This window comes from Gouania willdenowi, chromosome 8 (genome assembly GCF_900634775.1).
Source record: "Gouania willdenowi chromosome 8, fGouWil2.1, whole genome shotgun sequence".
NCBI lineage: Eukaryota > Metazoa > Chordata > Actinopteri > Blenniiformes > Gobiesocidae > Gouania > Gouania willdenowi.
Window position 1 is genome coordinate 25,613,960 of NC_041051.1, and position 17,707 is coordinate 25,631,666.

General features: G+C 39.7%; 1 protein-coding gene across 4 annotated transcripts; it reads left to right on the forward strand.

Annotated features, from left to right (window-relative positions):
• The first annotated feature begins 1,818 nt into the window (after nt 1-1,818).
• ubtf (upstream binding transcription factor) lies at nt 1,819-17,440 on the forward strand. Of its 4 annotated transcripts, none has more exons than XM_028456332.1 (21): nt 1,819-1,996; nt 5,072-5,130; nt 5,256-5,428; nt 5,546-5,629; nt 6,965-7,120; nt 7,209-7,273; nt 7,368-7,494; nt 9,156-9,266; nt 9,340-9,473; nt 9,739-9,880; nt 9,957-9,998; nt 10,074-10,184; nt 11,455-11,610; nt 11,696-11,842; nt 11,916-12,026; nt 12,100-12,188; nt 12,913-13,102; nt 14,212-14,259; nt 14,333-14,386; nt 15,649-15,747; nt 16,805-17,439. In XM_028456332.1, exons 1-21 carry the CDS (start codon nt 1,884-1,886, stop codon nt 16,925-16,927), a joined length of 2,334 nt encoding a protein of 777 aa, XP_028312133.1. In that variant the 5' UTR covers nt 1,819-1,883; the 3' UTR covers nt 16,928-17,439. The 4 variants fall into 4 exon arrangements, with proteins under 4 accessions (XP_028312133.1, XP_028312134.1, XP_028312132.1 ...); XM_028456333.1 differs by lacking the exon at nt 1,819-1,996 and adding an exon at nt 2,380-2,637; XM_028456331.1 differs by lacking the exon at nt 1,819-1,996 and adding an exon at nt 3,338-3,362 and having other exon boundaries at nt 16,808-17,440.
• Nucleotides 17,441-17,707: the final 267 nt, after the last annotated feature.

Here is a 17,707-nt window from a genome sequence, read left to right on the forward strand (position 1 = left end):
AACAAGAAATGTTTTTTTACTTAAAAAACTAAACATTAACACAAAATTACAAGGTTAAAAGAATTTTAATGTACTTCAAACATCCGAAACCCTATTTAATGAATCCAGATTTCTTGCTTTTATTGGGACTACTTATATTAGCACTATTTGTATTTACATGGTGTCACGCATAATGGAAATTAATTTCATATGTACATGATCATTAAAGTATACAAAATTATCATCAGCAATGAAAAGATGGTTGTCATGTGTGAATAATTTGTTTCTACATTTATTGACTGCATTTGTCTAATTAGATCCATTTGACAATTAATGAAGCCACATTCGGCCTTTGGAATACAATTAGTTGGACACCCTTAGTCCTATATATTCAAACAAATGTTACTCATTGTGGAAAACTATTTAAATCCATATGACACCACAGTTAAAAAGGTTGTAGCATTTGGATTTGATTTTGCCAACTGAAAGGTAGAGGGTCTACTAGTAAATTCAAAGAATAATCATTTAGCAACAAATCATCCTCAACGACCTTGTGCGTTAATATTTAGTATGGTCTCAATGTGAATATGTAAGTGTAATTCTACAGTTAGACACGTCAGAAAGTGGCATTATTTACAAGCCATTCAGAAATGAATGCTCGTTTTTTTTCTCAAATGTCTTTTTTTGTTGACACTGGGGTGGGTTCATATAAGTTTAACTTCATCCCACTCCATTTCGGGGATCTTTGTTTATTTTTTTTGTATCTTGTTTCAAGTGCCAGATACGATGAAAAATCTAAGTCATATTTATGAGATAGTACATCGTGATTATGAGATAGTAAGTCATAATTATGAGATACTATCTAAAAGGTCTAAATGGTCTTCCATATTGTCCCATGATGCACCAAAGTCACAGCTGGAAGGGGCTGAAACAAATCTTTACAGATGGATAGCATGATAAAAGACTACTTTCGACATGGATTCACAAATTGTGAAATTGAAAAAAAAGCTACAGAAAAAAACAACTTGCGCCCCTTTATAGAAAGTCTATTACAAGCATCTGGCAGGCAACACAACCGCTACAGATGGATGCACCAATAATGTTGGATGGCCAGGATAATTACTGACTGATGTGACTGATTATAGCATGCATAAAACCACAATTCACATAGTTTGTTTATTATATTTATTTCATTCAAGACATTTAAACTAATTGGAATTTATTTCCCCTCCACATTGAAAAGTCAATGTTTCAAAAACAGCTCATGAAAGTGGTCATTATTATGACTTTTTTTTACTGGCGGGAATGGGCTTCCATAAGATATTCCCTTCTTTGTGTTTGTTTTATTGCCTAGCTCGAAATAAATGAATCATATTATAAATGCTCGTTTGTCCCACTGCACTGAAACGCAGCACAGATGAACAAGCCTGAGTGCCTGGACGTCATTTGTTTTCCTTGAATGGGAATGAGTGGATTGGACGGCTGGAGGCCCCGCCCACAAACACACAAGGTGGGAGTTGTAAGGAAAACACACGCTGGGTCGAAATTAGGCTGTCTATCAACCGCTTACTATTTACTAAATCAACTCTAACGCTCCGGAGCAGACCTAATGTATAAATGTCATTTGTTCTAGAAGTGAAAAATGTTTGTACAAACATATACACATAAAACTGGTAATAAACTCATCAGTCAAACTGCTTTAAAAAAAAAAAAAAAAAAAAAAAAACCAGTAGAAACAATGTGATTTCATGTTCGCGATGCAGATTTCCAACGGGGAGGTGAAGGCTCCGCCGCCGGGAGTGAAATACGACCGCGGCCCTCGGTTGCGTTAAAAGTCTGGAAGGAAAAAATGTGGATTTCCCGGCCCGACAACAGTGGTTGGATGATGAGAGGAGAGCTGTTCCATGAGTGGAGGAAGGCGGCGAGTGAGCTGGAGGAGGCGGGGGGGAAGGACCATCTCTGCGGGGACTGGAGCCCAGGATCGACGGCGCAGTGCCACAGCGACGCCGAGACACAGGTAAGCCTAGGCAGCAGCAGCCGAGCCGCGAATACGTGGTTATCACTTTTAAGAACAGCCACAAACGTGACTATTAATACGGGCTTAGCGTGAGACGTGTGTTGTGTTATCTAGTCGAGAGGCTCTTTGTAAGAGGCTGCGGTGAGGGCGGCCATGGCCGACTTTCAGCCCCAAACAGCGGGGAACAACCGCTGTTAGCCACCTCCAGTGCGCCCTGGAGGTGGCTAACAAATACACAAAAGATAGTTTTAAGCTTAGTGCTAGTGTCTAAACCCGGGTACCCGCACTGTAGTTGTCTTATATCAGCACGAGGGGTGAATGGTTGTCGGTTGTTTTCCGCGCCGATACCTCCATGTGGCTGTTAGCGGAACAGCCAGTCGCCTTTTTCGGGTTAGCCATCAGGGATCTCGGTTTAATATCTCACCGTGCACAGAGAGACTCGCCCTCTCTCTCTTTACCCCCTCGCTCTCTCTCCCCGAGTAGCCCCCGAGAACCAAGCGACAACCGAGCTCGCTGAACCCGCCTTCTCGGGCTCGCTTATGCGCTTTTTGGACCGAGGGAAGGGAGTCTGCAACGCCCCGGCTTTAGTAGGGAGCTCCGTTTTTTGCTCGCTTTGCAGTGCGCCATTGGACCTTGTCACGGTAGGTTATCTTACAGAGCTGAAGCATGGCGGACCTGGAGCGGGTTTGTCGCGCCAGGGAAGCCTCTCATCTTCGGCTCTCATCTTTAACAATAAACGGAGACGTTTCAGGTTTTAAGTTTTACAACCACGCTACAACCAGAATTACCTCGATTTTGTCATTAATACGCGATTATGTGGGAATTCTGAATTTTGTCTGTTTAGTTTATCAAGCTAAATTTAAGTCGAAATAGTTAAGTATTTTACTAAACTCGTCTGCACTGTAAACATAACAAAATCGGGTTTTTGGTACCCACTAAAATAGCCTGCAAGTGAATCCGTAATTCCGTTAAAAATGTTTTTTTTATCGTTAAGACGTGATGTTTTTCAAATGAGTTTCCATAAATGTCTAATTTAAGTACAATTTGGGTCCAAGGACATGTAGTTCCTCGACGCGAATATGATGTTTATCCCTAAAATAGGTGATTATTGTGCTAAAATGCGTGTATATGTTGATAATAAGCGTTTCTGGTCGAAAAACCGCGGTGTGGTGGTAGTTATACGGAGGGTTGTGGTGGAGCTGGGTCTCATGGAGGATCCATGGACTCATCAAGGACAACGTGAACAACGAGCAGCCGCCATCATTGCGGCGTTGTTCGGCTACGCCTCGCTGAAGAATGCTTTAGCTCAACGCTCGCCAAATGGAACCAAAGCGGCTTTAAACGTCGACACAATCGAACGAAATCTGTATGTTTCCTGGTTTGTGGTTTCAAATATGGGTTTGTTTCGGTGTTTTGATCGCTTTTTTAATATTAAACTATAGGGTAAAACGGTTAGGCTCGCATGGCGGAGCGAGATCCGCTTCCAGCGGTGATGTGGCGCATTTGGCCGCAGTGCTTCCCAGCGACCATTCCCCCTTCCCTTGGTGGTGACCGAAAACAGATCCCCCTCGTCCGTGGTCAGCTGGTTGCCTAAGCTGCCCGTCCGTCCATTCGCTTCCTCCTTCCGTAGATCCTCCCCAACCTCCGCTCCTCCAGCGAACCAAAAGTCCTCCATTACGGCTCCGCACCGGGAGAGAAAATGGTCGCTCTGCCTTTCGCTCTGCGGTACTTTTGTTGTCGAAAATGGTGGTTTTTTTGTATGCGCTACATTTCCGGGATGGTGATATTAAGCTGGTGAAAGAACTACCGCTGTAGTCGCCTATGGCGTCAGTTGAATCCCTCTGCAGTGTTATTTGAGATTTGAAGCCGTCACAAGTGATAGCCTATGTCTCAGCATGCAGCGTAAACGTTTAAGGGGCGGTGTAATGAACACAAACCATTTCGGGCCAAACCCCAATCCCACCACTGGGAACCAACACATTCTCATCTGCACATATATGTTCTATACATATATACTCCACTTTAAACCACACACACGCCCTGTTTTATTTCAAGTGATTAATTAGGACTAGGGCTGGGTGATTTGGACCAAAATTCATATCTCGATAATCTATCTCTCACAATGTCGATATACGAAGTAAATCTCGATAATTTTAATTCAAATAAAAATTTTAACAGAAAGATAATTCTGGGTCAAATTTGCAGATGCAAAATGCCACACAGGCTAAAATATCATCACGGTGCTATAGGAATGGTAAATAAAAACGTGCATGTATCACAAACATGGGCAACGAGCTGCACAAAACTACTACAAAAACACCAAATTACTACAAAAACACAAAACTACTACAAAACACCAAATTACTACAAAAACACAAATTAACAGAGAAATACACAAAAGAACAACACACATTTCATAGGATAACAAAATACACAAAAGGAAAGAAAAAGCATAATGGGACAACAAAAATACACTTTTGATAGCAAAATTATTATTTTGCTATCTAAGTCACAATTGAATGGATTTATTACTGTATTTTGGCCGTCCTCCAAGTCTCTCCCCCGTCATTCTCCCCACACGCAACTTCCTCCTTCTCCCGGACATGCCGAGTCTCACTGTTTTTTTGAATCGTTTTATGTCACCATCACGACACACTGAATAGTCCACTTAGTTCCACACATGCTCTGGTTGTGTGTGAGCTGCTAGGAACTTGAGCATCAACTCTCGTAGCGCCATTTTCTGTCTTGTAAATTTTTTTTCTCTTCCTCTGAGCTTTGCTCATCACGGGTGATCTCTCATCCAAAGGTGCGTTGCTCCCACCTACATGTCACCAGTTGGTCACTACATCATTGTACAAATTAGATATTCACCAGAGAGCTTCGCCACACTGTATCCTAACAACCCCTGCCGAAAAACACAATTCACGTTTATAGACGGGAATGGCACTCAATGAGTTAGTTCATCAATTAAGTCATTGGAAATATGATGCAGTGTAGGAGGCACATAATTATATGCAACTTATTTTGGGATACCTAGTCACCTTACTGAGTCTTTGATTTTTGTGTCCTTTGTAGATTCCTGAGAGTTGATCCTCAAATGAATGGAGACATGGAGGCTGCGACTCATCACCAAGGTGAGACTTTTTTTTTTTTTTTTTCTTGTTGTTTTTATCTTCTTTTTGTTAAAAAAAAAGTAGGAGTACCATGAAGATTAGTGCAAGTTTAATGATTAGTGTCCCACTCTGTGTTTTCCTGGCAGTGTGGGCGCAGGATGACCTCCTAAAGCTCCTGGACGCTATGAAAGTGGCCCTGCCCCTGAAGGACCTGACAAAGTACAAAACTTCTGAGTCCCACCTGGACTGGCAGAAGGTGGCCTTCAACTCTTACACTGCAGAGATGTGCAAGCAGAAGTGGCAGGAGGTTTCTAAAGAGGTGGGCCACTTTCATTGATCCGTAACCATATGTTGGGCCCTCGCATACATGGTTCTCATGTTGTAAAATTACTCTATTGGTTACACTTATGTTTGTTGTGCTTCCTTCTAAACACAGATCCGTAAATTTAGGACTCTAACTGAGTTAATTGTTGATGCCCAGGACTACATAAAGAATCCTTATAAAGGCAAGAAGCTTAAGGTAAGTTGAACCCACTCACCTTATCTGATGACTGGCAGTCAGGGTCAGGGTCAATTATAATTGTAATCACTTAATTCATAATCAATTACAATTATGATGTAATTAGTGAGGATGCAGTCACAGAATTTTGGGCACTTTTCAACTCCTTTGGCGTTTGATTGATTTTAACAATTAAGACATCAAAACATGTCAAAAGTTTAGCACAGGGGTGTTTGTACTTATGTGAGTTCTATCAATGTTTTTAACTATATTTTCTTGGTAAACACTTCCCCATTAATTTTGATTGGGAATTTCAGCTTTTTAAAGATTTAACGGCTTCAACTTTTAACATATTTAGCTGTCTGATGGCTAATGCTAAGTAAATGATAATGCTAGCTAATGCTATTACTAGGTTTTTGTTTGGTTAATGTTAGGTTAATGCTAATGCTAGGCCTAGGTTAATGCTAATGTTAGCTAATGTTAATGCTAGTTAATGTTATTGCTAGGTTAATGCTAATGCTAGATTAATGTTAATGCTAGCTTAATACTAATGTTAGGCTAGTGTTGATGTTAGTTAATGTTAATGCTAGCTAATGCTATTGTTAGGTTAATGTCAGGCAAATATTAATTCTTGGTTAATGCCAATGCTAGTTTAATCCTAAATTAATGCTAATGCTCGCTAATGTGAATGCTAATAATAGCTAATGCTATGTTCATGTTAAGCTAATGCTAGGCTAATGTTATGGAAATATTAATGCTAGGTTAATGATAATGCTAGTTTAATCTTAGGTTAATGCTAATGCTAGCTAATGTTAATACTAATAATAGCTAATGTTATGTTAATGCTAGGCTAATGCAGCATTCAGTGACGCGGGCCAACATCTGCATCATCACTTGCATTTTCTTCAGGAAATGCTAATATTCTAGTTGTAATTGTAATTTAAAAAATCTGTTGCTGTCGTAATCATAATTAAATTGTAATTGAGTTGAGATAATTTACTTTGTAATTGTAATTACAATGAAAATTCTTCAAAACTTGTCAATTGTAATTTAACACAAAACTAGGGAACCATGTTACAGTTTTATGTACAGTTCTACACACATGTAGTCAATAATTATTAGAATATGTTGTAATTTAAAAACAAATCAAATCTAGAGGTACACTGACACAAAAAATGCTCGGATGCCCACACCAAAAGTGTTAAAACTCGTATTTTCAATGATTAGGAAGCCTAACAAGGTAACCAATAGGTAGAAAATAAATTAGATGATATGTATTTGTTTTTAGTGTATTTTACAGCTGATTTAGGACCTTTTATCATAAGAGATAAGTTTCTCATTCCCCTTCACTCACAGAAACACCCCGACTTCCCCAAGAAGCCTTTGACCCCATACTTTCGTTTCTTCATGGAGAAGCGGGCAAAGTACGCTAAGCTCCACCCTGAGATGAGCAACTTGGATCTCACCAAAATCCTCTCCAAGAAGTACAGAGAGCTGCCCGACAAGAAGAAGGTCAGGGATTGAAATATAACACACCAAAGTCGGAGTCGTGCTTTAATTAAAATCATCGTTTGACAAAATTGCTTTTTCGCATCTACAGAAAAAATATGTGGACGACTTCTTACGAGATAAGGAAGCCTTCGGACACAGCATGCTGAAGTTCAGGTAAAGTCATGCGTCACCTGTAGAAACACTGTGATGGGATTACAAACCAAAAAAATATTTCTTTTAATTCCTATTCTTTGGTTTTTACCAACAGGGAAGAACATCCAGACCTTGTGGAAGGCATTGCCAAGAAAGGCTCCAATGTACCGGAGAAGCCCAAAACGCCTCAACAGCTATGGTACAACCACGAAAAGAAGGCCTTCCTGAAGACACGTCCGGATGTGAGCTCTCCACACGCATACCGTATCACGATATAAGTGATACTTATTGATAAGTTTTTTAACTTATTCAAAATAAGCACCAGAAGGAAAAAAGGTTGCATTTAAATACTTTTACTTTAAACATAGTCTTTAATACTTAATATGAGGTCAACGCAACCTCAATTAGAGGTGGGGTAGGTAATTTCTTCCAGATACACTTTTTAAGTTTTTGGCTGAAATTGTCTTCATGTCCTGACAGAAAATAACATCTTACGTGCTCTGAAAAAGGAACGAAGAAAATCCATCATCTGTAACAGCTGTAAACCTGTAAAACGGTTGTTTTTTTATTAACCAATCACGTCATTCTGCTCGTTGTCGACCCCTTGCGTGCACTAGCCCACACTCAAAGCGCGTCACTGGTGACAGAGTTAAAACTGAGTTCTTAGTCTTGTTTTTTAACATATATCATGATAAAGTTTAGTGTTTACTTACCACTGAATGAGACATGAGACAACGTAGTTTCTGCACAATACAAGCGCTGAGCTTCTGGAGCACCGGTGCTCGTGAGTGTGAGTGTGGGGCGTGGCTTTAGAGGGAGCACAGAGGGGAGGGGGCGGGTAAAAGCGGAGCCCTCAGAGGATGCTACTTTTAAAATCATGCTCGTTTGAAAATGACCTACCCTGCCCTTAAATAAACTTACTGGTCAATGCAGACGTTAAATAAATACCTAATCAAACAAAATGTGCAACACAACATTCTATCGCACATATTTTCTATTGATTTTTATAGTTTTGTCACCCAAGCCAACTGTTAACTGTTATGGTCAATTCTAATCGTAATTGTGTAATTGATGCTTAATTATGATTATAATGTAATTTTAATTGGAATTGTTATTGAAAATATCAGTTGCTGTTTTAATCTTAATTGAATTGTAATTGTAATTAAACGCAAATCTGGGAAACCATGTTACAGTTCTATGGCTTACACATACATAGTAAACAATCATTTAAATATGTTTCATATCAACTTTTCCCTCTACCGTTTGATTCTCTTGAGGATCATTTTACCAATAAAAAAATAAAATGAAATGAAATCTGGGGGTGTACTGTCACAAAAAAAATAATACCAATATTTTTTTAGATAAGGAAGCCTAACAAAGTAACCAATAAATGAAAAACAAATTAGATGATCATATTTTAGTGTATTTTACAGCTGATTTAGGGGATAAGAGATGCTAACACAAGAGGAGATTAAGTTTCATGGGGTTTTTTATTTCAATATTTAATTGAGAATGTAATTGCAATTGATTTTTAGGGGTGAAAAAATAATTGTAATGGGAAAAAATGCAGGTCATCATGATCATAATTAAGTTGTAACTGAAAATGGATAATTAATGGCGTAATTGTTATTGAAAAATGTAATTGAGCCCAACCCTGGTTCATAAATTGAAGCAGCAGTAGAATAAGCAGAAATCAAACTGATCTGAATAATTCTTTACTCATTTTTATTATTTATTCAGTAATATGAGCATGGTGTCAATATATCCAGTGCCACTGGTTAGACTTACTGTTATCTAAATCTAATTCCATCATCTTTTTTTCTAGATATTAGTATGAAAAAAAACTACAAAGTGTTTCAGGTGGTTTTACGTCTTTGGTGAAAGTGTGTCTGTTTCGTACTAGGCCACCACCAAGGACATAAAGGACAGCCTGGGGAAGCAATGGACGCAGCTGTCGGATAAAAAGAGACTGAAATGGATCTCCAAGTCACTGGAGCAGAGGAAACAGTACGAGGTGAGATGTTGTTCTCTGATAGTCGGAGCAGGAAACAGACGGAGTTATTGTACACATGTTGTGCTGTTTCCAGGAGACGATGCGTCAGTACATCCAACAGCATCCAGAGCTAAACATGACTCAGGACGACATCGTCAAGTCCACTCTGACCAAGGCAGAGAGACACCTGAAGGACAAATCAGACGGACGTCCCGACAAACCTCCCCCGTGAGTCACAGATTGGTTTGGTCCAGGGTTGGGGTCAATTATAGTTGTAATTGATTATAATCAATTACAATTATGGCATAATTGTAATTGTAATTGAAAACATCTGTTGCTGTTGTCGTCGTAATGAAATTGTAGTTGAGTTTAGGGGAAAAATAATAATAGTAATTTGAATTGGAAAAAAACACAGGTGAACGTAATCGTAATTGAACATAATTGAAGACATAATTGTAATTAAAAAATGTAATTGTGGTGTGGATCCTCTCAGGAACGGTTACTCCATGTTCTGTGCTGAGCTGATGTCGAGCATGAAGGACGTCCCCAGCACTGAGCGCATGGTCATGTGCAGCCAGAAGTGGAAGTCACTCAATCAGCCTCAGAAGGACGCCTACCAGAGACGCTGCGAGCAGGTAACGGCACTATCAGCACCAAAAATTAAAAAAATCCTCTTTCACACCATTAAACGTGTCATTCATGTCTTTTCAGAGGAAGAAGGAGTTTGAGATTGAGATGACCAGATTTCTCAGTGTAAGTCACTCTTACTAACATCCATTAATCCCCGTCCTGGAGGAGTGTGTGATGAGGCTTTCCTGTCGTTTGTAGAGCTTATCAGAGGAGGAGCAGCAGCGCGTCTTAGGAGAGGACAAGGTTGGCTTTAAGAGGGGCAGTGGCACCAGTAGCCCCGCCTCTAAAAAGAGACCGTCCAAAGCAAAGGTGAGCTCACCATAAAGGACCCTGTGAAATCCGTTTCATTTTTTCCCAAATCCCGTGTTTTCCACTTTTTTTATCTATTTTTTTAGAAAATATATGTTTTCAACTCCTGTGAAGAAACAAAATAATTAATAATAAAAAAGAAAACCATAATTAAACAAAACTTTACTTTTTTTAGTTTTATACATAAGGTGGACATTACCCTGTCCTGAAGGCTGTCAATAAGTGTTGTTCGCTATGTTGGCATTTTTTGGGTTAGGTAGTAGGGTTAGGGTTAGGTCATGGTGAGGGTAACAAGCATCCTTCGGTTCACAATGACGGCATTTCAGTGGATTCCGTTTTTATTGGTCGATTCTGTCGGCAATTCTGTTAGACTGGATTCCCACTGGATGCGTTCCTGTTCAAAAAACTGCTCTGCTGCATAACTGCAGCGCAATCTGCAGTTCTTCAACCCCCACCACCTCCGTTTTTACTGAGTATCTTTTGCAGCAAGGGCTCGGGAGTTCTCGCTAATTCACACGTAATTGCTCAATATAGCGAGTCCATTCAAAGAGAACCACAAAGCCAAACAGTTAATTGTGTCCTTGGAGAAGAAAGAAATCTACTTGGTTCTGTCCTGTAAATCTTGTGCTTTTGTGGAGATTATTGTGATTCAAGAATGGACAAGTGCAATATTTATATGTGAAATACAATTTAAAAAGTGCTTGGATCGGGCCAAATGTGGTATCAATGGAAAGGTCCCCTCGAAACCGAATGTGTGCTTGGTTTTTGGGTAGAGTTCGAAGTGTGCCCGCGAGAGCCGAAAATGCTTGTTTTGTTGAAAATGTGGTATTGGTTTTTATTCCACCTAGTCCGAACATGTACACGGGTTTAGACTAGAGTCTGAAATGGGCCCTAAGTGGGTCGGTAAATGAATGGAATTACGATTTACCTTGAACACGGGGCATTTCTTTTTGAAAATTCTGTGTCAATGCACTACTTCCTGTGCCACACGGGCTTATCTGGCGTCCGAGAAAAATAGAAGGGCTGCAAAGGGCTCTGGCATGATGCAGTAATTATGCAGCTGTGCTGGAGCAGGTTCGTATGCGGTGGAAATTGACACATTGACTTTAATGGAAAGTGTTGCGTTTCCACAGCAGTTTCAGAGAAGTTCCGGTGGAAATTGGGGGTTAAAGTGGAATTTCTAGGGCTCTGTTTCCCTCTAGAATCATAATATGACCCCCCTTTATCAGTCTTTCCATTAAATTCCTGTCATCTCATACTTTTTGGTCAGATTAATCCAGAGAAACCCAAGCGGCCTATCTCAGCCATGTTTATCTTCTCTGAGGAAAAGCGTGCAAAACTCCAACAGGAACGATCCGATCTCTCCGACAGCGAACTCACGAGGCTTCTGGCACGCATGTGGAATGAGCTGCCAGACAAGAAGAAGGTGAAGTGTTCCTTTTGAATGCTATTCTATTCTACACAAAGAAACACAAAGGAGCAGCGTAATGATGTGGTTTTTGGTAATGCAGGAGAAATATAAACGCTTAGAAACGGTGTTGAAAGCAGAGTCTGAGAAAAAGGAGAGGGAGGATCGCAGTCGTCTGCCTGATCCGCCCAAGACTGCTCAGGAAATATGGCAGCAGAGCGTCATTGGAGACTACGTGGCCAGATTCAAGGTACCCCCATTCACCCAAAGGTCAAAGACGACCCAACCAAAGTGCTTTTTGGTGATCCTGCTGTGTTTTGCAGAATGATCGACCAAGGGCTCAGAAAGCCATGGAAGAAACATGGAGCACCATGGAGAAGAAGGAGAAGATCATGTGGATTAAAAAGGCAGCAGAAGACCAGAAAAGATACGAGGTCAGAACGTTCCTCCTCCCCTTAGGCGTCCTCGTCCAATGCAGGAAAAGGTTAAACTTTGTTTCATCCACAGAGAGATTTGTCTGAGATGCGATCGCCCGCCGCCGCCATCGCCTCAGGGAAGAAGATGAAGTTTGAGGGCGAACCCAAGAAACCCCCATCGTAGGTTTTTACTCCCATGTTTCTTTACCCCTCCTTTTATCTTTGGGGTCCATTTCACCCCAATTAATGTTGATCACTCAAAAAATAATAGTTTTTGTTTTGCTTCATATTTCATGACTTTTCCTAAATGGATGGTTACAATCAGTGTTAGGGTCAATTATAATTGTAATTGCGAAATTTAGAAATACAAATATGGCCCAATGCTTATGCTAGGTCAATGCTATTGCTAGGTTAAAGCTATTGCTAGATTACTACTAATGTTAGGTTTATGCAAATGTTAGGTTTACGCAAATGTTGGGTTTAATTGTATTTGTAATTTGAAACATCTTTTGCTGTCGTAATCGTAATTAAGTTCAAATAAATGATTTTGTAATTGTAATTGCCATGAAAATTCTATTAAAATTGCCAATTAAGGAAAGAAGTTAAATGATAGATATACGTTTTTAGTGTGTTTTACAGCTGATTTATGACCCGTTATCGTAAGAGATGTTAACAGAAAGCTAACACAGGAGGATAAAAAGATACAGTAACTGTAATTTAATTGTTATTGGAAAAAAATGCTGGTCATTGTAAGTGAACATGGGTAATTGAGAAAGTACATGTAACTGAAAAATGGGGTCAGATTGACCCCATGGATGAAATGTGTTGGTAATATTTGAGGATAATAGGAGGGTTAAATCAGTGAAAAATCTGACTTTCCCTGGTTGTGCTTTTGAATTGCCAGAAATGGATACCAAAAGTTCTCTCAGGAGATGCTGTCCAACGGCGAGCTGAATCACCTCCCAATGAAGGAGCGCATGGCAGAGATCGGCAGCCGTTGGCAGAGGTTACCGCTCAAGGATAAGGACCGTTACAAGAAGATAGCGGAGGAGAAGCAGAGGCAGTACAAAGTCCTACTAGAACAGTGGCTTTCTGTAAGAATCTAGTTTTATCATCAAAACAAGAAAAACACTCGGTCTGTGTTTGAAACGGCACACTCCGTACTGTACACTACAAAATCAAAGAGTATATACTGTCTACTATGTACTATAAGTATATAATTAGGAAGATGACTGTTCCCACTGAAGTATACTTCAATGCATTTCAAACGTTCACAAAAAAACCTGAAGCGCACTGAGACTAAATATCTCTGATTCACCATCTTTAAAAGTTCTGAAAACATTTTTAGCGAGAAAGTGACCAAGTAGAATATCAACATGAGATTATTTTAACCATAAAACTCACAGAAACACATTTCATGCTGGCATCTCCAAAAATTTGGAGACCTGCCATTGTGCTACTGACCAAAGGGGATGTTTGGTTTTTAGCTTGAAGCCAGTCCCAGGATGATTTTACGTTCTGCTCGCAATGCATCATAGGGCGGTTGAGTACGACTATTGTGCATACTTAAAAAATGTCCTGATATAGATGGGGTGACAAACTTATTTTAGTTCAGGGGCCAAATACGGAGCAGCTTGACCTCAAGTAAGCCACAGATTTTATGCAGGAAAATTAGTAATTTTGCACTTCTACTTATACATAAAACACTAAATATGAAAGAAACCGGCTATATCCAAGTAATAAGTGATGGATATCAGTCCCAACAGGATCGTGACTTTTAAATTAAATAGGTCATAATTTGAGGAAAATTGAAGGATTTTGTAGGAATTTAGAGTTTTTTCAACTGTTTAACAATAAAAATGACTGCAATCATTCAATATAAGCACCGGGAAAACTGTGGGCCCCTGCAAATATTGTTGAGTTTCATTTAAACAATCATTAATGTTTCCTGTGTCATTTTTACTTTCTCCTGCGGGCCGAATTGGATGTTCCAGAGGGCCGGATTTGGCCCCCGGGCCATGAGTTTGACACAAGCAATAATAGTATACAACTGTGTATTTCTCACATACTCATTTTTGTCACACTATCTAACGTGAACGCACCATTTACACATTTTGATGTCAGTTTGTATGAGTTGTACGTTAGTATGACATTTTTAACACGGTTTAGTGAATATCTAACAAGACGGGTTTTCTGTCCACAGAGTCTGTCCTCACAAGAACGAAACACGTACAAGGAATATAACTCCCAGGTAAGTGGGAGAGGAAATCGCACAGTACAGTTGGTCAACACTGACTCATTAATGTTGTTTTATTCAACCACAGAAAAGAAGAACCACCGCACGACCAAATGCACCAAAGCCAAAGCTCAAGAAATCTGTGAGTAGAAGCTCTGCCTTTGGTTTGAATGTAAACAGAAACAACAAAGGTGCCATACAAATAAAGACTTGTTCCATGCATGTTTGATATTCAAGTCTAGAATTCTCATTTCAAAAACAAAATTCTTCTTTTTGTGATCAAAGTTTTGTAATCACAGACAACAACAAAGCCATCATCAAGACTAGAACTGGGTGGTATACCAGTTCATACCGAATACCGGTATATATTTTTGTTATGATATGAATTTTTAATTTTTAATATACCGCCGTATCGGCTGGGCAATATGGATCAAAACTCATATCTCAATCATTTTTCTCAAAATAGTGATTTACGATATAAATCTTGTTCATTTTATTTCAAATTAAGTCTGACCAGAAAGACAATTCTTGGGTAAATTTTATTATCCAAATGCCACACAAACAGCTGCACAATATGAGCCACTTCAGTCTTTTTCTCCTCTAAGGGACAGCATGTGTGAGTGAGTTCTGTAGTGTGGCTTGTTTAGGGGAATGTCTGGTTTAGAACACACTCAGAAGTTCATCAAACTGTGTTTTTTATTCTGTTCTAAGAAGTAGTGAAAACGGCGTCTCCTAAAACAAATATTTTAAAATAGAATAAGCTATAATATATATATATATATATATATATATATATATATATATATATATATATATATATATATATATATATATATATATATACATACAGTATATCTTGATATAGGCATTGAGGTGTTAGTCAGGTATGAACCCAGCAGGTTTCTCAGATCTATGGACACAGGTCAGCTAGTGGTAAATGGTAAAATGACTTGATTTTATATAGCGCTTTATCACCACACTGAAGCAGTCTCAAAGCGCTTTACATATCAGCTCATTCACCCATTCACTCTCACATTCACACACCAGTGGGACAGGACTGCCATGCAAGGTGCTAGTCGACCACTGGGAGCAACTTAGGGTTCAGTGTCTTGCCCAAGGACACTTCGACACATAGTCAGGTACTGGGATCGAACCCCCAACCTCTCGATCAGAAGACGACCCACTACCACCTGGGCCACGGTCGCCCAGAGTGGAGCCCAGAGTTCATAGTAAACATGGTGACGCTGCTTTTAGTTGATATGCTGCAAAGAAGTGGAACAAACTGTCTGCAGAGCTGAATTCAGCATTACATGTGAACATTTTTAAATCAAATCATGTAAAACACATTGAATTGCCATGTGTATGAAATGCGCTATACCAAATACATTTACCTTGCCTTCGCAGGACACTGAGGAAGAGGAGGATGACGAAGATGAAGACGAGCAGGAGAAGGCTTCCTCTGATGAAGACTCCTCGAGCGAAGAAGACGACGATGAGGATGACGTGAGTGAAGCGTCTCTTTCATTTATTTGTTTATTTTTATTTTTTATTTTTTTTACCACATAGAACACAACGGCAGAGACAATTACAGAACATATGCTGACAGGTTACCATAGACAGTATTTACAAGTCTTGTACATTATGATAGTGTGTGTGTGTGTTTTCCCCCTTATTTCCCTTTTAAAGGTCCAGTATTATGCTATTTTTCACCCATCTCCAATTGTTCTAAGAACCCCAACATAGTATTTGAGGTTTATTTTCCCAAACTTGTCTGTTTTCTGGAGTTTTAGCACTACGAAAAGTTATTTTCAGACCGCTCCTAAAAGCAGGCCGTTTTTTTTTTTTTGGGCCTTCATGCACATGCATGAGTGGACGTGCACACGCACTGCTTCAGCATGTGTGTTTATCACAGCAGCAGGAGAGTAAATCATTAGCAGTTGCTTTCTTGTCCTCCTCACCTCTTCTGACCACTGAAATAGTCCTTTTAAGACAATAGTCCATTGTTTTGTCCAACCGCTGCGTCGCATTGGGTCACAAACACGTCAGATCATCCCATAAAGGCAATACGGGGCGATGTAGCGGCTACTAAAAATGAAACTGATTGTGAGCGCTCACGTTGCTCTTTGGATTATCTTTAAACTGAACGTAAAGATATTAACGGTAATGTCAACCTGCCTTTGCCATGTTTGTTTTACTTGTGAGGTAGTTTGAGCGGGAGGATCGTTCTTATGTAGGGTAGGAGGAGCCAGGATTGTCAGGAGGAGGAGTTTCCGCCTAATGACGCATGAGGGGGGGAAATATTCGACTTGTCCGTTTGGAGCTGACTGTTTACAAAGTGTGGAATAACAAGGGATGGAGGAAACAGAACTTTTTCAACTTTGGCCCTCTGAATGTGGCTAAAGGGATGAATATCACTAGCAAAACAATTACAAAGTGCATTTTTTTCATAATACTGCCCCTTAAAGGTATGTTTTAAATGTATTCATAAGTGAGTAAAGCGTCTCTATGGGACAGGAGGCAGGTTAGCTCTGAGCTAATCACTTTTTCTTCTGCTTAAAAGAAGGACAGTGACGACGATGATGATGATGAGGAGGAAGAAGACGAGGCTGAAGACAAAGAGAACCAGTCTGAGGACAGTAGCAGTGAGTCCAATTCTGGTTCCTCAGACTCTGAGTCAGACTGACAGCGTGGAGCGACTTTGTGAGAACCTGAGCAGAGCTGAGCCAAGAGGTCAGGGAGCTCCGCCCACATTCCCCCTCCCAGTGCCAACCCTTCTCCCGCCACAAGGGGGAGCCCCTGCATCTTCTTCATTTCACAAACCACGCAATTGTTGCTGTGCTCGAGGACTCCTGCCCTCTTTCCACAATTGGATGGATTCTGAAACAGCAGCAGCATCCGACTGGTTGGATGTTGTCACAAACTTCTCTTCAGCTGGTTTCTATTCAACATTTTATTGTGTAGAGTGATTTTACTCTAGTTTTTTTTGTTTGCGTGTTAATTCTGCTGGCGACTGGTTACAGTAATACACCTTAAGTTGTAAAAGTGGCTTTTTTTTTTTGAGCCAAAGAATTGGAAATTTATTCTAAGGCACAAAAAAAAATAATATTTGCACTCTTCAGAATGTTTCAGAATTATTTTGTCAAATTGTTCTCAACATATGATGTAGATTTTAAAACTGGGTTCTCATAGAAGTGGTTTGTTGTGTTTTTTTTCTTGTTTTATATTCTTTGTGGGTTCTTTTTTTTTCAGGGACAAAAAAAAAAATTCAAGCCATTATGAATGTCTTTTTGTTTTTGTTTCTTAGCTTGTTACATTAGTGATGTTTTAATTTAAAACAGTGCCTATAAAATGCGCACCCCCACTTCGGGCTTTTTATGTTTTATTGTTTTACCAAGCTGGAGAAAAAAAGCTGTAGTTATCAGACCATCAAAGGAGAAGAAAGCGGCGTTTCTAAGCTAAATGT

Coding starts and splice junctions, on each gene's coding strand:
- ubtf (XM_028456332.1), top strand. CDS start 1,884: ATGAGTGGAGGAAGGCGGCGAGTGAGCTGGAGGAGGCGGGGGGGAAGG. Junction 5,131..5,255: donor GGCTGCGACTCATCACCAAG/GTGAGACTTTTT, acceptor TTTTCCTGGCAG/TGTGGGCGCAGGATGACCTC. Junction 11,611..11,695: donor AGCTGCCAGACAAGAAGAAG/GTGAAGTGTTCC, acceptor TTGGTAATGCAG/GAGAAATATAAACGCTTAGA.